Source organism: Micromonas pusilla (genome assembly GCF_000151265.4).
Source record: "Micromonas pusilla CCMP1545 genomic scaffold MICPUCscaffold_8, whole genome shotgun sequence".
NCBI lineage: Eukaryota > Viridiplantae > Chlorophyta > Mamiellophyceae > Mamiellales > Mamiellaceae > Micromonas > Micromonas pusilla.
The window spans coordinates 839,323-853,514 of NW_003315889.1; the positions used below are offsets into that span (position 1 = coordinate 839,323).

Genomic DNA, 14,192 nt, shown 5'->3' on the forward strand with positions numbered 1-14,192 from the left:
TCGAAGCGCGTCCGTCAACGTCCCGCCGCTCGCCATCTCGAGGACGATGTCGCACCCGCCCACGAGCTCGCCGTTCGCGTACAGCTGCGGGTACGTCGGCCAGTCGCTGTACTCCTTTAGGCCCTCTCTGATCTCGGGGCTGGATAAAATATCGAACGTCGAGTACGCCACCCCGGTCTCGTTCACCGCGGCGACGACCTTCGCGCTGAACCCGCACCTCGGCGCGTCGCGGTCGCCCTTCATGAACAGCACCACGGGAGACTGCGTCGTGAGGCGTTTCAAGCGCGTCTCGAGCGTTTCACCCGCGGGGGAATCGTCGAAGACGGAGACGGCGGCCGCCTTCGGCGCTTCTTCCGTGAGTTTTTGTTTCTCCCTCTCGAGGGTAACATCCGCCTCGCTCGGGTGGCGTTCCGCGTACGACGCCATCATCTCCTTGATCCGGTTCGCTCTCGACGCGTCGAGTCGCGTCGGCGCGCCGTCGTCGTCGTCGCCGTCGTCGTCCAGGGACAGGGACGCGACCGAGGCGCCGTGCGCGCGACGGCGACGCGGCGCGAGCGCGCGTCCGCCGAGGAGAACCCTCGCCCTATCCGACTCCGCGGCGAACGATTTCGCAGCCGCGGCGGCGTCGGTCGCGCGGCGCGTCGGCGCCGCGCGCGCGGCGACGATCGCGGGGCTCGCGGCCGCGGTGGCGCGCATGACGAGCGTTGGCGTCGCGCGCCTGGTTTACGCGCGGTCGCCGCTCGCGGAGGTGTGAGGAGAGGAGTCGAGCGGACGCGATGCCAATTTTTTGTGACGCGGCGCGGCTGGGCCGCCGCCGAGCTTCCACGTCGAATGAATGAATCCTTCTGTTCGTCGCACCGGCGCGCACTCCAAGGCGCGCGCTGACGAACGCGCGCGCACGATCCGCGCGACCGCGCTCGCGTCCCGCCGTCGTCGTCGCGTCCACGCCGCGAGCGTCCACGCCGCGCGAGACTCGCGTCGTCGTCGCCGGGTGCGCGTCGATCCTCCCTCCCTCTCTTCCGTCCCGGTGCCGTGTTCTTCGCGCGGCGTCTGGTCGATCCGACCGCGCGCCCCGCTCGAGGCTCTCTCCCCGCGCGCGCGACGTCGTGATGATACCAAACTCCGAACACGCCAGTTCTGCTTCTGATCACCGAAAGGTCGCGGTGACGTTACCCTGGAAGTACTCTGAACGTCGCGCGGAGAGAGCCTCGAAGCGCGCTCCCCGCTGCCCCCTCGCCCGCGGATCGACCGATCCGTCAGATTCAGTCGACGTCGCGCGTCGCCGACGACGTCCTGACGTCCCTCCGTCCGTCTCTCCCTCCGGTTCCCTCCGCAGACGCCGATCCTCGCCGGCCATCATGACGACGCCGATCGTCGCCGGCTTCTCCATCGCCGCCGCCGCGCTGACCGCGCGACAGGCGATCCTCGCGTACGAGGCGTGGAAGCGCGCGCCGCCCGCGATGCGCGCGTTTTACCAAGGCGGATTCGAGCCGCAGATGACGCGACGGGAGGCGGCGCTCATCCTGGGCGTCAGGCGCGTCCTACGTCACACTGGTTCCCATACGACCGCGTTCGCGTTGTGAACTTCATTTCTTAAGGACTTTCGACGCCTCGCGACTCCGTCTGACAGCTGTACGACGCCGCCCCGACTTTTTTGTCGCCTCGCGCGGACCGACCCTCCGTCGACCCTCAGGGAGAGCGCCGCGAAGGCGAAGGTGCTCGCCGCGCACAGGAAGGTCATGATCGCGAATCATCCGGACGCGGGGGGGTCGGACTACGTCGCGACGAAGATCAACGAGGCGAAGGGGTTGCTGTTGGGGGGACGGGGGGGGAGGGACCGGCCGCTGTGATGTGACGAGTTCGGTTCGTCCGTCTGTCGACGCGCCGTCGAAGCTATAAGTCGCTATTAGAACTATAAGATACCTCGTCTATCTTCGTCGTCGTCGTCCGACGAGCTACTAGCTAGCTAGAACGCTAGGATCTTCCTCGTCTTCAAGACGCGGCGGCACGTCAGCGACACCCTCGCGCGCTCTCGCGGGATGACCAAGGGGCCGTCCGCGCCGCCGCCGCCGCCGACCGCCTTCGCGGCGGCGTCTCGGTTGGCGACGCTCTCGTCGACGACGTCCTCCGCGACGTCCTCTATCCCGTGAAGATACTCCGTGTACGCGGCGCCGGTGAACACGAGCAGCGACCTCGGCGGCAGCCACACCCCGAACGCCGCGGCGGCGTCGCTCGCGCGCCCGCCGCCGCCGTCCGCGGCGTCGGCGTCGGCGTCGTCGCGTCGTCTCGGCGTGAATCGCATCGTCGCGGACGCTCCCAGCGACACGATCGCGACCGCGGGGTCGTACAGCGGTCCGTCCTCGTGCGGCATGATCCCGCGCCCGGGCTCGTACGCGTTCACGAGGACGTGGTTGAGGTCTTCTCTGACTAACCCCCCCGCCGCGCGCGTCACGTCGCCGAGGACGCGTGAGGGTCGTTCCATACGAGCGAACGTCGGGGTGGAGTTGAAAGGCGTCAGGGGGAGTTGAAAGGCGCCGAGGGCGGGGATTGAAAGCGAGGGGTGGGCGGAGAGATGCGCCGGGGAAAGTCCTTAAGGATCGGCGTTCACCACGCGGATGGGGTCGTATGGGGACCAGTGTATAGAACGCATCTAAAAGCCATTCCGGGATCTTCTCCGCGATCATGCCGTGTTTCGTCGCGGTGGGTCTCCCGCCGAACTGCAGCACGCGGCGGTCGCTCACGGTGGTCCACCTCGTCTTGGGCTCGTTGTCCACGCGCGAGAGGAGGTAGGACTCCTCCGCGGCGGTGTCGAAGTCGTAGAGGAGGTAGACGCCGGGGACGGGCGCGCGCGCGAGCGCGTGCGCGTCCATGCCCCGCGCGAGCCCGGATCTGGGCGAGTTTCGACTTCCGAGCTCCGACACGAGAACGGCCTCCGTGAGTCCGTACGCGTACTCTCGCGTCGTACTCTGACTAAGAACACTGTGCGACCGCGCGAAGATCTCCGAAAAGATCGAACGCGAAACTCTGATTGGCGTTCGCCTGCCGTTCATCCGAGAGCGGGTAAAAGGGAAAAGGCGATCGCATCCCCGCGCGACACCAGACGCCCCTCGCGCACGCCCCCGCGCCGGCGCACGTCCCGCGAGCACGTCCCCTCCGCCCCCCTCGTAGGCATCGCATCGAACGCGCGCGCAGGTCACGATGGCAACCCCCGTCGGTATCGTGAACTCGCTCCCCGAGAGGAAGGTTCGCGCGAAGAAAAAAGATCAACCGCATGCGTCTAACGCGGACGACGCGCTCGACACGCATCCGCTCTCGGACGACGTCCCGGGCGCGCCGGGAACGCCCGGGCTGGGCAGCGCGCGCGAGCAGGGCAACGACTTGTTCCGCGCGGGGAACTACGCCGGCGCGGTCGCGAAGTACGACGAAGCGATCGCGGCGAACGCGAACGACGCGGCCGCGCTCGCGAACCGCGCGGAGTGCTACCTGCGATGCCGGCAGTTTCACCTCGCGCTCGCCGACGCGACGCGCGCGTACGCCGCGGACGCGAACCACGTCAAGGCTCTGTACAAGCGCGCGATGGCGCTGAACGGCATGGGACGCTACGCGGAGGCGATCAAGACGCTGAAGACGCTCGCGGAGCTCGCGCCCGAGGACGACGCCGCGGCGCACGCGCTCATGGAGTGCGAGCACCTGCAGGCGCAAGCCTTCACGGGGACGTTCGAGGTTCCGGCGTTGCTGTTCGGGAGACAAGCGACGTCGTTCCGTCGCTGCGCGGACTACGTCGGCCCGATCAAGATCGCGCGCGGGGGCGCCGTCGCGCACGGCCGCGGGCTCGTGACGACGCGCGACGTGGTCGCGGGCGAGCTCCTGTGCGTCTCCTCGCCGCTCGCGGTGGCGCCGTTGGCGACGGGCGGCGGAGCGGAAATGGGGCTCATCCGCGGCCTCGTGGGCGCGGCGTCTCGAAACCCGGAGGACCTGCGCCTCATTCTCGCGCTGCCCGCGAGCGCGAAGGACGACCCGGCGACCGCGCCGGTGCCGGACATGTCTCTGTTCCGCAGGCACCTGCGCCGCGGCGACGAGGTGGAGGCGAACTCGGAGGTTCCGAGCCAGGAGCTCTTCGCGACGCATTCGAAAAACGTCGTGACGACGTCGGCGATTCGAAACGAAAAGTCCGTCGGCGTGTACCCGCTGATGTCTTTCGCGAACCACTCGTGCGCGCCGAACGCGTGCAAGCTTCTGATCGGGCACACGATGTTCACGCGCGCGGCGCGGGATCTGGTCGCGGGCGAGGAGGTGTGCGTGAAGTATTTCGACGTGACGGCGCCAAAGTCGGAGCGAAACGCGGTCGCGAAGCGGTGGGGGTTCGAGTGCGCGTGCGCGCGGTGCGGGATGGAAGCCATCGGCGAGGTGAGCGCGAACCGCGCGACGAAGGCGGCGGCGAAGGCGGCGGCGTCCGCGCGAGAGACCGCGAAGAAGGACCCGAAGAACAAGAAGACGGGAGGCGACCGGGACGGCGACCGCGCCGCCGCGATCGCCGCGGCGGCGGCGATGGAAAAGATCGAGGTAAAGGACGTCGCGTCGCTCATCGCGGTCTGCCGCGCCAAGTCCAAGGCGCTGCACGACGACATCGCGCGCGCGCTCGCGGAGTGGAAGCGCACGAAGGGAAAGTCCCCCGCGCCGGACCCGAACCAGCTCGTCGAGCTCGCGACGTGGTTCGAGACGGCGTGCGACGGCATGGGGCTGTCGCCGACGCGGGCGGCGTGGGCGAGAGGGTCCGTGCTGCAGCTGTACGCGAACATCGGGCACTGCTTCACCGCGTCCGGGCAGCTCGAGGCGAGGGCGGAGCTGCTGGATAAGGTGTCGGACACGATCGCGCTCTTAGACCCGGGGTCGTTCGAGCACTGCAAGCAAGTCGCGGCGGCGGTCGGGAACGCGCGGAGGGCCTTCGGAGGGCCGGACGCGAAGAGACTGGTGGACGCCGCCGAGGCGAAAGCCGCGGCGGTGCACGCGATACGGTACGGTTGCGGCGGTACAGCGAGCGAGGAGGACGTCGCCGTCGCGCTCGAGCTCGTGAAGCGGACGGAGCACAGCAACGAGGAGAGCCAAGGCGAGTTTTGCGAAGCGTAGAAGGAGACGTGATGAGTGTGAGATGTGACGACGCGCGATCGAAGGACGTCTGAGTGATATTCAGAAGAAGAGTGAACATTTCGATTCCAAAAAAACTCATGTCAGCTGCGACGGTCGCGGTCCCTCCCTCCATCGCATCGCATCACGCGAGCGCGATGAGCGCGCCTTGGAGCTCCGTGAGCATCCCCGGAAGCTCGCCGATCCTGAGCGCGTTCGCGTCCGTGACGTGCACGAACCGTCCTTTACTCTCCTTCTCCACGCCCCCGACGTCGGACGGCGTCCCGAGGCACACCGCCGCCATCGCGCGTTTGTACTCGCCGAGCACGTTCGCCATCTCTCCCAACCGCAGGTCTTCAAAGTCGCACGACGCCAAGAACTCTCTGTTGCCGTCCGCCCCGAGGTCAGGGTACGCGCCGCTCGATTCCGAGTCCAGCGCCGCCTGGCGCTCGATGGATGCCAGGACGTCGGCGAGGAGGTCGCGCGGCGCGCGCGGCGACGCCGGCGGCGCCGCCGCCGCGAGCGTTCGCGGCGGCGGCTGCGGCGTCTTCGGACCCGCGCCGAACGCGCTGCCCAACGCGTTGCGCAGGCCCCCGCCCGGGCTCGCGCCGGTCACCTTCGGGAGCCCCAGACCGGAGGCGAAGCCGTCGAAGAACCCGCCCTTCCCGGAGCGTTCGCTCCCCGGCGAGCCGCCGTAGACGGAGCCGAAGAGATGTATCCCGCCGCCGCCGCCGCCGCCGCCGCCTCGGCTCGGCGCGTCCACCGGCGTCGCCGCGCGCGCGGGGGTCCCGGTCCCGGTCCCGGTCCCGGTCCCAGTCCCGACGCCGCCAGGGGACCCTTTCGCGTCGTCCTCTTCCCCGATGTGCAGCCACCACGCGTCGTTCATCGCTCTCTCGCCATCGAACCCTCCGAGCATGAGCAACGCGTCGTTCACCTTCGTGAGCGTGTGAAACGCCCTCGGCGCGGGCGTTTCGGTCGACGACGATTCCAACGACGCCGACAGCTTCCGCCACCGTCCCGTCTCCCTATCGATGACCGTGACGTCGTCGTAGTACACGGAGCGCTTACTTATCCACCCGTCGTCGCCGTGACCGCCGTGAAGGACGACGCGCGAGCCGTGCGACGTGAACGCGTGGCCCGCTCGCGGCGACGGCGCGACGCCCCTCAACTGCAACCGCGTCCACCGTGGCGGCGCCTTCGAAGGTCCCGGTCGCTCCCGCCGCTCCCCCGCCCCCTCGATCACCCCCGCGCTTGATTCCTCCGCGTTCTCGTCGTCTAGGACGCCTCGGAGCGCCCACAGATCCCCGCGCAACGTCCCGCCGCTCGCTTGCCCGCCGAACACGAGCAACCTCCTCTCCACGGCGGCCATCGCGTGCCCGCTCCTCGGCGTCGGCGCGATGTTATTCGCGACCGAGACCACCCTCCACGTGGCGGATTCTCCTCCTCCTTCTCCTATATTCTCTAACACGTGGCAGTCGTTCAGCCACTTGTGCCCGTCGTACCCGCCGAAGAGGAGGATCCCGCCGGAGGGCGTCGCGGCGGCGACGCCGAAATCCCGCGGCGACGGCGCCGCGCCCGTTGGACGCAGCCGCCGCCAGCACCAACTGACGCAGTCCAGACACCACACGTCCCCGTGCTGCTGCCGCCCCGTGCGTCCGCACATCACGTAGAGCCGCGAGCCGATCGCGACCGCGCAGTGGAACGCGCGAGGGCCGGGCCCGCCGACCGCGGACGAAGGCGGGCGGCGCCATTGGTTGCGCTCGAGGTGCAGCGCGACGGTGTCGCCGATGGCGGTCTTGACGTTCAGGCCGCCGAAGACGACGAGGTGGGACGTCCCGACGAGCGTCGCGGAGTGGCCGGAGCGCGGGGACGGCGGCGGCTGCGGCGAGGGAGGAGGAGGGTGGGGATGGGGGGTGGGGGGGATGAGACGCCGCGAACGCGACGCGACGGGACGCGAGGAGAAGACGAGACGACAACGGCACGGACGGCACCGAGGCGGGATCGACGCGGCGCGTCCGTCGCGGTCGCGGTCGCGCGCCGCGCCGAGCGCGCGACGAGGGACGGAGGCGTCGTTTAGAGCGCGCACCTCGCCGCCGGTCGCGACGCAGCGCGTCCATTTCATGACGCGCGTCCCGCCTCCGCGGCCTGGCGCGCGCGGAAGAGTAGTTGTAGTCGTTGTTGACGCCGAGATTCCGCGCTCGGATCGGCGTTTCCGATGACCCACTTCTGCTGACTGCTGACTGCTGACAGGCTGCCTTCTGCTGACTGCTGACTGCGCTGATCGCTCGGCGCCCGAGCCGAGCCTCCTTTTGGGTTGCCTCCCCGCGGCGGCCTGATCAGAGCGAGACGCGCGCGCGGGCACGAGGAGAGACCTGCCGCCATGGAGATCTATTACATGTACACGAAGCTCCGCAACGAGTTCGGGCGGGACGCGCAGTTCGACGACTCCGCGAGCGAGGTGCGCCGCGCGCCTCCCCGCCGCGCGCAATTCCTCCCCGGTCAATCAACACGCCCTCGCGCCAGAGTGCGTTCGTTCAAACCGCCGTCTCACCCGTTCCCGTCCCCGTCCCCCGCCCCCGGCTCTCGTTCAGGTCATCTCCGACATCCGCCCGGAGCCGGAGCTGCAGGAGGACTACATCGAGCGCAACCCGGTCACGACGACGGTGCAGTGCGTCCCGGAGCAGTCCGAGCACGAGGCGCGTCCGCGCGCCACCCATCCTTCAACGGAATCCGTCGACGATATTATTTTTTAGGGCGGGCGGAGCGGAGCGCCCCTCTCGCCCGCCGTCCCCGTCCACGCCGCTGACGCCGTCCCCGTCCCCGCGCCCGTCGTCGCTCCGCTCTCTGCGCGTCAATCAATCGACAGGCGAACACGCAGCAGATCATATACACGAACCGCGGGTTCGCGCACAAGGAGGGCGGGTGGCCGAAAGAGGTGGACTGCACGGAGATGGAGCACGTGATTCGATTCCGCAAAAAGATTGAAAAAGACGAGGACTACATCAAGACGATCGCGTCCCGCGCCGGCGAGGTCGAGGAGCTGATCAAACAAAACAACGCGATCGACATCTACGAGGAGTACTTCGCCGGCGACGCCGCGGACCACAGCAGCGAGCAGCCGTACGCGAAGACGTTGACGGTGTTTCGAGACCCGTCCGCGATCAAGCGAAGCGCGTCGTACATCAGCTGGAACCCCGACGTCAACAACCGGAAGTGCGCCATCGCGTACTCGATCTTAGGGTTCCAAGCGCAGCCGGAGGGGATGAGCAAGAGCTCGTACATATGGGACGTGAACACGCCGAACAAGCCCGACTTTGAGCTGCGAGGGCCGAGCCAGCTGTGCTGCGTGAATTACAATCCGAAGGACACCAACGTGCTCTCGTGCGGAATGTACAACGGACAGGTGGGGTACTTTGACGTCCGCAAAGGGCACACCCCCGTGGACACGAGCCCGATCGAGAAGTCGCACCGGGACCCGGTGTACGACATGGCGTGGCTGCAGAGCAAGACGGGCACGGAGACGTTCTCCGTCTCCACGGACGGGTACGTGTACTGGTGGGACACGCGTCGGCTGGGCGAGCCCGTGGAGGAGCTGCAACTGAAGGAGAAAAACGGGGACACCATCTTGGGCGCGGTGTCGCTGGAGTACGAGTCCATCGCGGGGCCGACGAAGTTTATGATCGGCACGGAGCAAGGGACGGTGCTTATGTGCAACAGGAAGGCGAAGAACCCGCAAGACCGCGTCGGCACGGCGTATCACGGCCACCACGGCCCGGTGTACTCGTTGGAGAGGAACCCGTTTTTCCCCAAGTACTTCATGTCCATCGGGGACTGGGCCGCGCGGGTGTGGATGGAGGATCTGAAGACGCCGATCATGACGAGCCGGTATCACGCGAGCTACCTCACCGGCGGGACGTGGTCGCCGACGCGGCCGGGCGTGTTCTTCGCGATCAAGATGGACGGCGAGCTCGACGTGTGGGATTACTACTACAAACAAAACGACCCGACGCTGAGCGTCAAGGTCACGGATCAGCCGCTGACGTCGTTCAACATTCAGGACACCGGGAGGCTCGTCACCGTCGGCGCGAGCGACGGCAGCGCGACGCTCTTGGAGCTGTGCGAAGGGCTCGCGACGATGCAGCCGAACGAGAAGCAGAGCATCTCGCAGATGTTTGACCGCGAGACGAAGCGCGAGAAGAATTTGGAGGCGCGCGCGAAGGAGTTGCGAAACGCGGCGAAGCGGGCGAACCGAGGGAACGAGGAGTACGAGGGCCCGGACGATCACGAGATGGAGGTTTTGGAGAAGGAGTTCCTCGCCGCGACGGTGAAGAGCGGGGTGACGTTCGACGAGGTGTCGCCGCTGGACGCGCCGACGCGAGATTGAGCGTAGGTAGACTCGACGCGGGATCGATTCGAATCGTTTCGATTCGATCGCGACGACGACGTCTTCGCGGAGGGCGGGGGGGTCACATCATAGCACGTAGCGAGGGGAGGCGAACACGGGGCGGTATCCCAGTCGAGGAGCGGCGACAGGACTGATGTAATCGTGAACGTTCGTTTCAGTTTCACCTTTGACGACGAACAGAACGCGCGGCGACGCGACGCGTCTCCTCTCTTCATCCGTCGCGCGGCATCGCGTCTCAGGGTCGTTCTATACAAGCGAATGTCGGGGTGGAGTTGAAAGGCGTCAGTTGGAGTTGAAAGGCGCCGAGGGCGGGGATTCAAAGCGAGGGGCGGGCGGAGAGATACGACGGGAAAAGTCCTTAAGGATCGGCGTTCACAACGCCGACGCGGTCGTATGGGGACCAGTGTATAGAACGCACCTCATCTCGATCTCGAGGCCTCGTCGTCACACGAAGCCGGACCCCTTGCACGTCTTGCACAGGATCATCCCCGCGCCTTTGCAAGCGGTGCACTCGAACGGGTTCCTCCGCGTCAGCCCTAACACGCTGTCGTCGTTGATATCCCGCTTCGTGATCTTCACCGGCGCCTCGCGTCTTCCCGTGGCGTCGCAAAAGATGCAGTCCTCGCCCCCCCTCTGCGCGCACGACGGGCACGGCTCCGGCTCGCCCTTCAGGCCGAGGACGACGGCGAAGCCGCCGACGAGGAGCCCCGTGCCCGCGACGCTCAGGAGCTGCGCGGCCTCGAGCTCGTCGTTCGACGGCAGCGCCGCGGTCGTCGTCGTCGTCGTCGACGACCGTCCTCCGCGACGACGCCGCGCGACAGCGAGAGTCGCGCGAGCGGGAGTCGTCGCGCTCGTCGACGCCGACGAGGCGACGCCGCGGCAGCGGCAGCGGGACCACGTCGGCGTCGGCGTCGGCGTCGGCGTCGGCGTCGGCATCTCCGCCCGAGGTCGTCTCGCGCGCGTCTATCCTCCCTCGAGCGCGCGTCGACGTCTGAGCGCCCTTCCCCCCGGTGTCGCTGTCGTCGCGCCAAGTGTCCTATCTGCTCGACACGTCGACATTCTCGGGACGGCACACCGACGCGCGCCGTCGCCGCCGCGTGACCGTCGAGCGCGCGCGTTCGGACGCGCCGCGCCGCGCGCGTCGAGAAGGCAGCATGTCCGCGTCGCGAGCGCTCGCGCGCGGCGCCGCGCCCGCGTCCGCGTCCGCGTCGCTCTCGCGCGCGGCGTCGCGCGGCGTCGCTCGATCGACGACTGGGCACCGCCGACGCGGCGGTCCGATCTCGCGATCGTCGCCGTACTCGACGCGACGGACGAGCGTCTCGACTTGGACTCGACGCCGCGGCGACTCGACGCGCGTCCGCGGCCTCAAGGAAGAGCGCGCGGCGCTGAAGAAGAAGCTCGTCGACGCGGGGTTCCTCGGCGACGGCCCCACCGGCGCCGGCTCGTCGTCGTCGTCGTCGTCGTCGTCGTCCAGATCGACCCCGACGCCGTATCGCCCCTCCCCGAGAACGCAGACCGGGAACGACGTCCGCGACGACGAGTACGACCCGAGCGCGTGGCGCGTCTTCGACCTGGACACCGTCCGAGCGCGGTGGGACGTCCCGTGGGGGGCGTGGCGCGTCTTCGGCGGGCTCGTAGGTTGGGGCGCGTCCTTCGTCTTCACCGCGGCGGTGATCTTTCCGGTGCTCCTCGTGAGCAACGGCGTGGACCCGAGGGCGTTCGACGCGTCGGAGAAGGCGGAGTACCTGCTCGCGGTGCAGGCGACGGAGACGGCGATCACGTTCGGGGTGTTGTGGCTGTTGCTCCGGAAGTTCGCGCCGTTCCCCGAGGACGCGGCGGTTTCGGCGGAGGAGGAGGTGGGCGGCGGCGGCGGCGGCGGCGCGAACGCAAACGCGAACGCGAACGCGACGCGCGCGACGACGAGCAAGTGGTTCAACGTCGACCCGTTCGACGACCCGTTCAGTATCGAGAAAGGCTGGCTGACGTGGGGGTGCGTCGGGTACGTCGTGACCTTCTTCGCGATCGGCGCGACCGCGTTTGTCGTCGACGGCGGGACGGCGGCGTTGCACGCGGCGGAAGCCGCGAGGACGGCGTCGGACGCGACGCGCGCGGGGGTTTCCGACGCTTTCAGCGCCGGGTACGGCGATGGCGTCGCGTCGCAGCTCGGCGAATTCGGCGGCGGCGGCGGCGCGGTGCCCTCGGGGGTGCCCTCGGGGGTGCCCTCGGGGGTGCCCTCGATGCCCTCGCCCGCCGCCGCGGAGTCGGAGACCAGCAGAGGAACGATCGATGCGGTGCTTCCCATCCTCGGCGGCGGCGACGACCTCCCGATTCGATTCCTCTCCATCCTCGCCGTCACGTCCGTGTTCGCGCCCGCGCTCGAGGAGGTCGTCTTCAGAGGATTCCTCCTCGCGTCGTTGACGAAGTGGCTTCCCACCCCGGGCGCGGTGTTGTTCAGCTCTGTGATTTTCGCGGGCGCGCACTTCGCGCCGAGGGATTTTTCGCAGCTCGTCGCGCTCGGGATGGTGTGCGGGTTTAGTTACGCGCGGACGCGGAATTTGCTGACGCCGATGATGATCCACTCGCTGTGGAACTCCGGGGTTTTGGTCATCGTCGCCGCGCTCGTGAGCACGGGGAACGCGGACTTGATACCGGGGGCGGGTAATACCCTCGGACAGTGAGGAGCGAGGCGAGACGAGAGGATGCGCTTCCGGAAGTACCGCGCGGCGCGCTGCGTCGAAGGAAAAAAAGACTGGACGCAGCGAGGCGAGACGCGTGTGTATGTAGTAAACTTTGGCAGAAGTTTATATTGAATAGGGCTCAAACTATTCGTGAGTCTATAAGTGTGTTTGAATTCTCTCTTGTTCGTGGTACTGGACGTAGCAAGCGCGCTCATCCGCGCGAGGTTTCCCCCGCGCGAATCGGAGCTACCAAATGACTCCCGTTGCTTGCGCCGCCAACCCGCCTTGTTACGGGGACGGCATGTGCGTTGCAGCGAGGCCTTGGTGATAGCTTAAACATCATCTTGTTAAAGCGAGGCTTTCCATATACACTGTTGACTTACATCGTAGCAGAAGTGAAACCGCTTCAATACATCGTCCTTCGTCTACGTCTCCATCCTACGCGTTCGTCTCGTCGCTGTGTGTACAGACGACGAAAACGAACGCTTAGAAGAGACGGAACGGAGGGCCCATGGTGGACTTGATGTACAGCGACTTGACGTTCTGCCAGTTCTTCTTCAGGAGCGACACGAGGAAGTTCACGGACGTCTGCACGTTGACAAAGATCTCGCGCTCCGTCTGCTCCACGTTTGCCACGGCGACGGCGAGGCACAGCACCTTCTTGAGCTGAAACTTCACCTGCGAGCGGATGCCGTTAACCTTGGCTTCGAGGGACTCGTTGTGCGTGCACAGCGTCGGGAACTTCCCCGCCTTGTTCAGGCCGGGACCGAGAAGACGCGGGATCTGCTTGATGACGGACTCGGACGCGAGGAAGTGGTTGTACTTCTTCGCGAGCTTCTTGATGAGCTTCTTGTTTTTGTTCAGCTTCTTGAGCGCCTCGACGTCCATGTGGTCGATGCCGACGCCGACGGCTTCCTCGCAGTGCTTCGCGTCGCCGAGCATGCAGAGCTTGAGCTTCGGGCGCGGGATCGTCGGGAGCGACACCGTGCCGTTGAAGCGCTTGTCCTTCTGCGGGTCGTAGTTCTTCAGGCCGATCTGGAGTTCGATCGTCTCCGTGAATTTGCGCGGCTTCGCCTTGCTCTTCTCGAGCACGAAGGAGACGCCATCGCGGAGGGTATCGGAGGGGAGCTTGCTGCGATTCGTAAAGAGAGAGGGTGGGAGTGAACGTGAGTTCTCTGAGGGAGAGAGCGACGTCGACGGCGGGAGGAGGGCGCGACGCCGGCGCGGGAACGGGACGGATGGTTTTCGCCGGCGCGTAACCCTAGCGCGAAAAATCACGCGCGAACGCGCCGGGAAACCGGCGACGCGACGCGCGCGGACGCGCATCGCGCGTCCACGCGCGAGGAAGACGCCCGGAGAAGGAAGCGATGCGGGAGAACTCACCTCATCTTGTACTGCCGGACAAGAGAGAACACACGTAAGAGGGGGAGCGGCCACCGCCGTCGCGGCTTATGTGCATTATTTCGCGCTCGGGTTTTCGCTGGAAGGGCCCGTAACCTTAAAAACATTCCTCGGTCAGTTGAAAGGGGACGCGATCAAGTGTTGAAACTGATGGACGGGTGAAAAATTTTACTTCCACCGCACGCGTAGCAGTCCACAGCGCGCGACGATGGCGACGCGCGCGCTCGCGGCCGCGACGACCGCGTCCGTCGCGAGGGGCGGCGCGCCCTCCTCGAGCGCGCCCGCGGCTCGCCGCCGACGCGACCGCGTCGTCCGCGCGGAGGGCGAGCGGAGGGCCTCCGTCGCGGCGCGCGCGTGGGGCCCGAGGCCGCGACGAGGAGGAGGAGGAGGAGGAGGAGGATGGACGACGACGACGACGCCGAAGTCCTTAAGGAACGGCGTTCACCACGCGAACGCGGTCGTATGGGAACCAGTCACGACGACGACGCGCCGCCGCGCGACGCCGGAGGACGACGCGCGCGCGGGCGCGAGCGCCGCCGCGGCGTCGTCGTGCGCGGCGGTGTGCTGCGAGGGGGGGGGTGGTG

At 67.4% G+C, this 14,192-nt stretch overlaps 8 protein-coding genes across 8 annotated transcripts; 3 read left to right on the forward strand and 5 right to left on the reverse strand.

The window, feature by feature from the left end:
- Positions 1-3: 3 nt before the first annotated feature.
- Positions 4-294, reverse strand: MICPUCDRAFT_9407 (uncharacterized protein; the record flags this gene model as incomplete). The annotated part of the gene is made up of 1 exon (XM_003060698.1): positions 4-294. A coding segment is annotated over one exon (291 nt), but the record flags the coding sequence as incomplete, so codon positions are not given.
- A 1,064-nt stretch (positions 295-1,358) lies between these two features.
- MICPUCDRAFT_19303 (uncharacterized protein) lies at positions 1,359-1,850 on the forward strand (the record flags this gene model as incomplete). The annotated part of the gene is made up of 2 exons (XM_003060401.1): positions 1,359-1,538; positions 1,698-1,850. The coding sequence occupies 2 exons, from the start codon at positions 1,359-1,361 to the stop codon at positions 1,848-1,850; spliced, it is 333 nt and encodes a 110-aa protein (XP_003060447.1).
- Positions 1,851-1,966: 116 nt separating this feature from the next.
- MICPUCDRAFT_60272 (uncharacterized protein) lies at positions 1,967-3,050 on the reverse strand (the record flags this gene model as incomplete). Its single annotated transcript, XM_003060699.1, has 2 exons — positions 1,967-2,427; positions 2,609-3,050. 2 exons carry the CDS (start codon positions 3,048-3,050, stop codon positions 1,967-1,969), a joined length of 903 nt encoding a protein of 300 aa, XP_003060745.1.
- A 526-nt stretch (positions 3,051-3,576) lies between these two features.
- MICPUCDRAFT_69195 (uncharacterized protein) lies at positions 3,577-5,760 on the forward strand (the record flags this gene model as incomplete). Its single annotated transcript, XM_003060402.1, has 1 exon — positions 3,577-5,760. The coding sequence occupies one exon, from the start codon at positions 3,577-3,579 to the stop codon at positions 5,125-5,127; it is 1,551 nt and encodes a 516-aa protein (XP_003060448.1). The 3' UTR covers positions 5,128-5,760.
- A 229-nt stretch (positions 5,761-5,989) lies between these two features.
- Positions 5,990-7,246, reverse strand: MICPUCDRAFT_34705 (uncharacterized protein; the record flags this gene model as incomplete). Its single annotated transcript, XM_003060700.1, has 2 exons — positions 5,990-6,337; positions 6,407-7,246. Coding segments are annotated over 2 exons (1,188 nt in total), but the record flags the coding sequence as incomplete, so codon positions are not given.
- A 226-nt stretch (positions 7,247-7,472) lies between these two features.
- Positions 7,473-9,955, forward strand: ODA-IC2 (flagellar outer dynein arm intermediate chain 2). The gene is made up of 3 exons (XM_003060403.1): positions 7,473-7,582; positions 7,716-7,820; positions 7,991-9,955. The coding sequence occupies exons 1-3, from the start codon at positions 7,505-7,507 to the stop codon at positions 9,506-9,508; spliced, it is 1,701 nt and encodes a 566-aa protein (XP_003060449.1). The 5' UTR covers positions 7,473-7,504; the 3' UTR covers positions 9,509-9,955.
- Positions 9,956-9,973: 18 nt separating this feature from the next.
- Positions 9,974-10,465, reverse strand: MICPUCDRAFT_60276 (uncharacterized protein; the record flags this gene model as incomplete). Its single annotated transcript, XM_003060701.1, has 1 exon — positions 9,974-10,465. The coding sequence occupies one exon, from the start codon at positions 10,463-10,465 to the stop codon at positions 9,974-9,976; it is 492 nt and encodes a 163-aa protein (XP_003060747.1).
- A 1,252-nt stretch (positions 10,466-11,717) lies between these two features.
- Positions 11,718-13,617, reverse strand: MICPUCDRAFT_49658 (uncharacterized protein). Its single transcript, XM_003060702.1, has 2 exons — positions 13,591-13,617; positions 11,718-13,339 (listed from the first exon to the last, which is right to left on the reverse strand). The coding sequence occupies exons 1-2, from the start codon at positions 13,593-13,595 to the stop codon at positions 12,694-12,696; spliced, it is 651 nt and encodes a 216-aa protein (XP_003060748.1). The 5' UTR covers positions 13,596-13,617; the 3' UTR covers positions 11,718-12,693.
- Between the last annotated feature and the right edge of the window lie 575 nt (positions 13,618-14,192).

What these genes read in the sequence shown, in the direction of transcription:
- ODA-IC2 (XM_003060403.1), top strand. Translation starts at nt 7,505, where the DNA reads ATGGAGATCTATTACATGTACACGAAGCTCCGCAACGAGTTCGGGCGG. An exon ending in TCGACGACTCCGCGAGCGAG is followed by an intron (nt 7,583 to 7,715) that starts GTGCGCCGCGCG and finishes GCTCTCGTTCAG; the next exon opens with GTCATCTCCGACATCCGCCC. An exon ending in CGGAGCAGTCCGAGCACGAG is followed by an intron (nt 7,821 to 7,990) that starts GCGCGTCCGCGC and finishes ATCAATCGACAG; the next exon opens with GCGAACACGCAGCAGATCAT.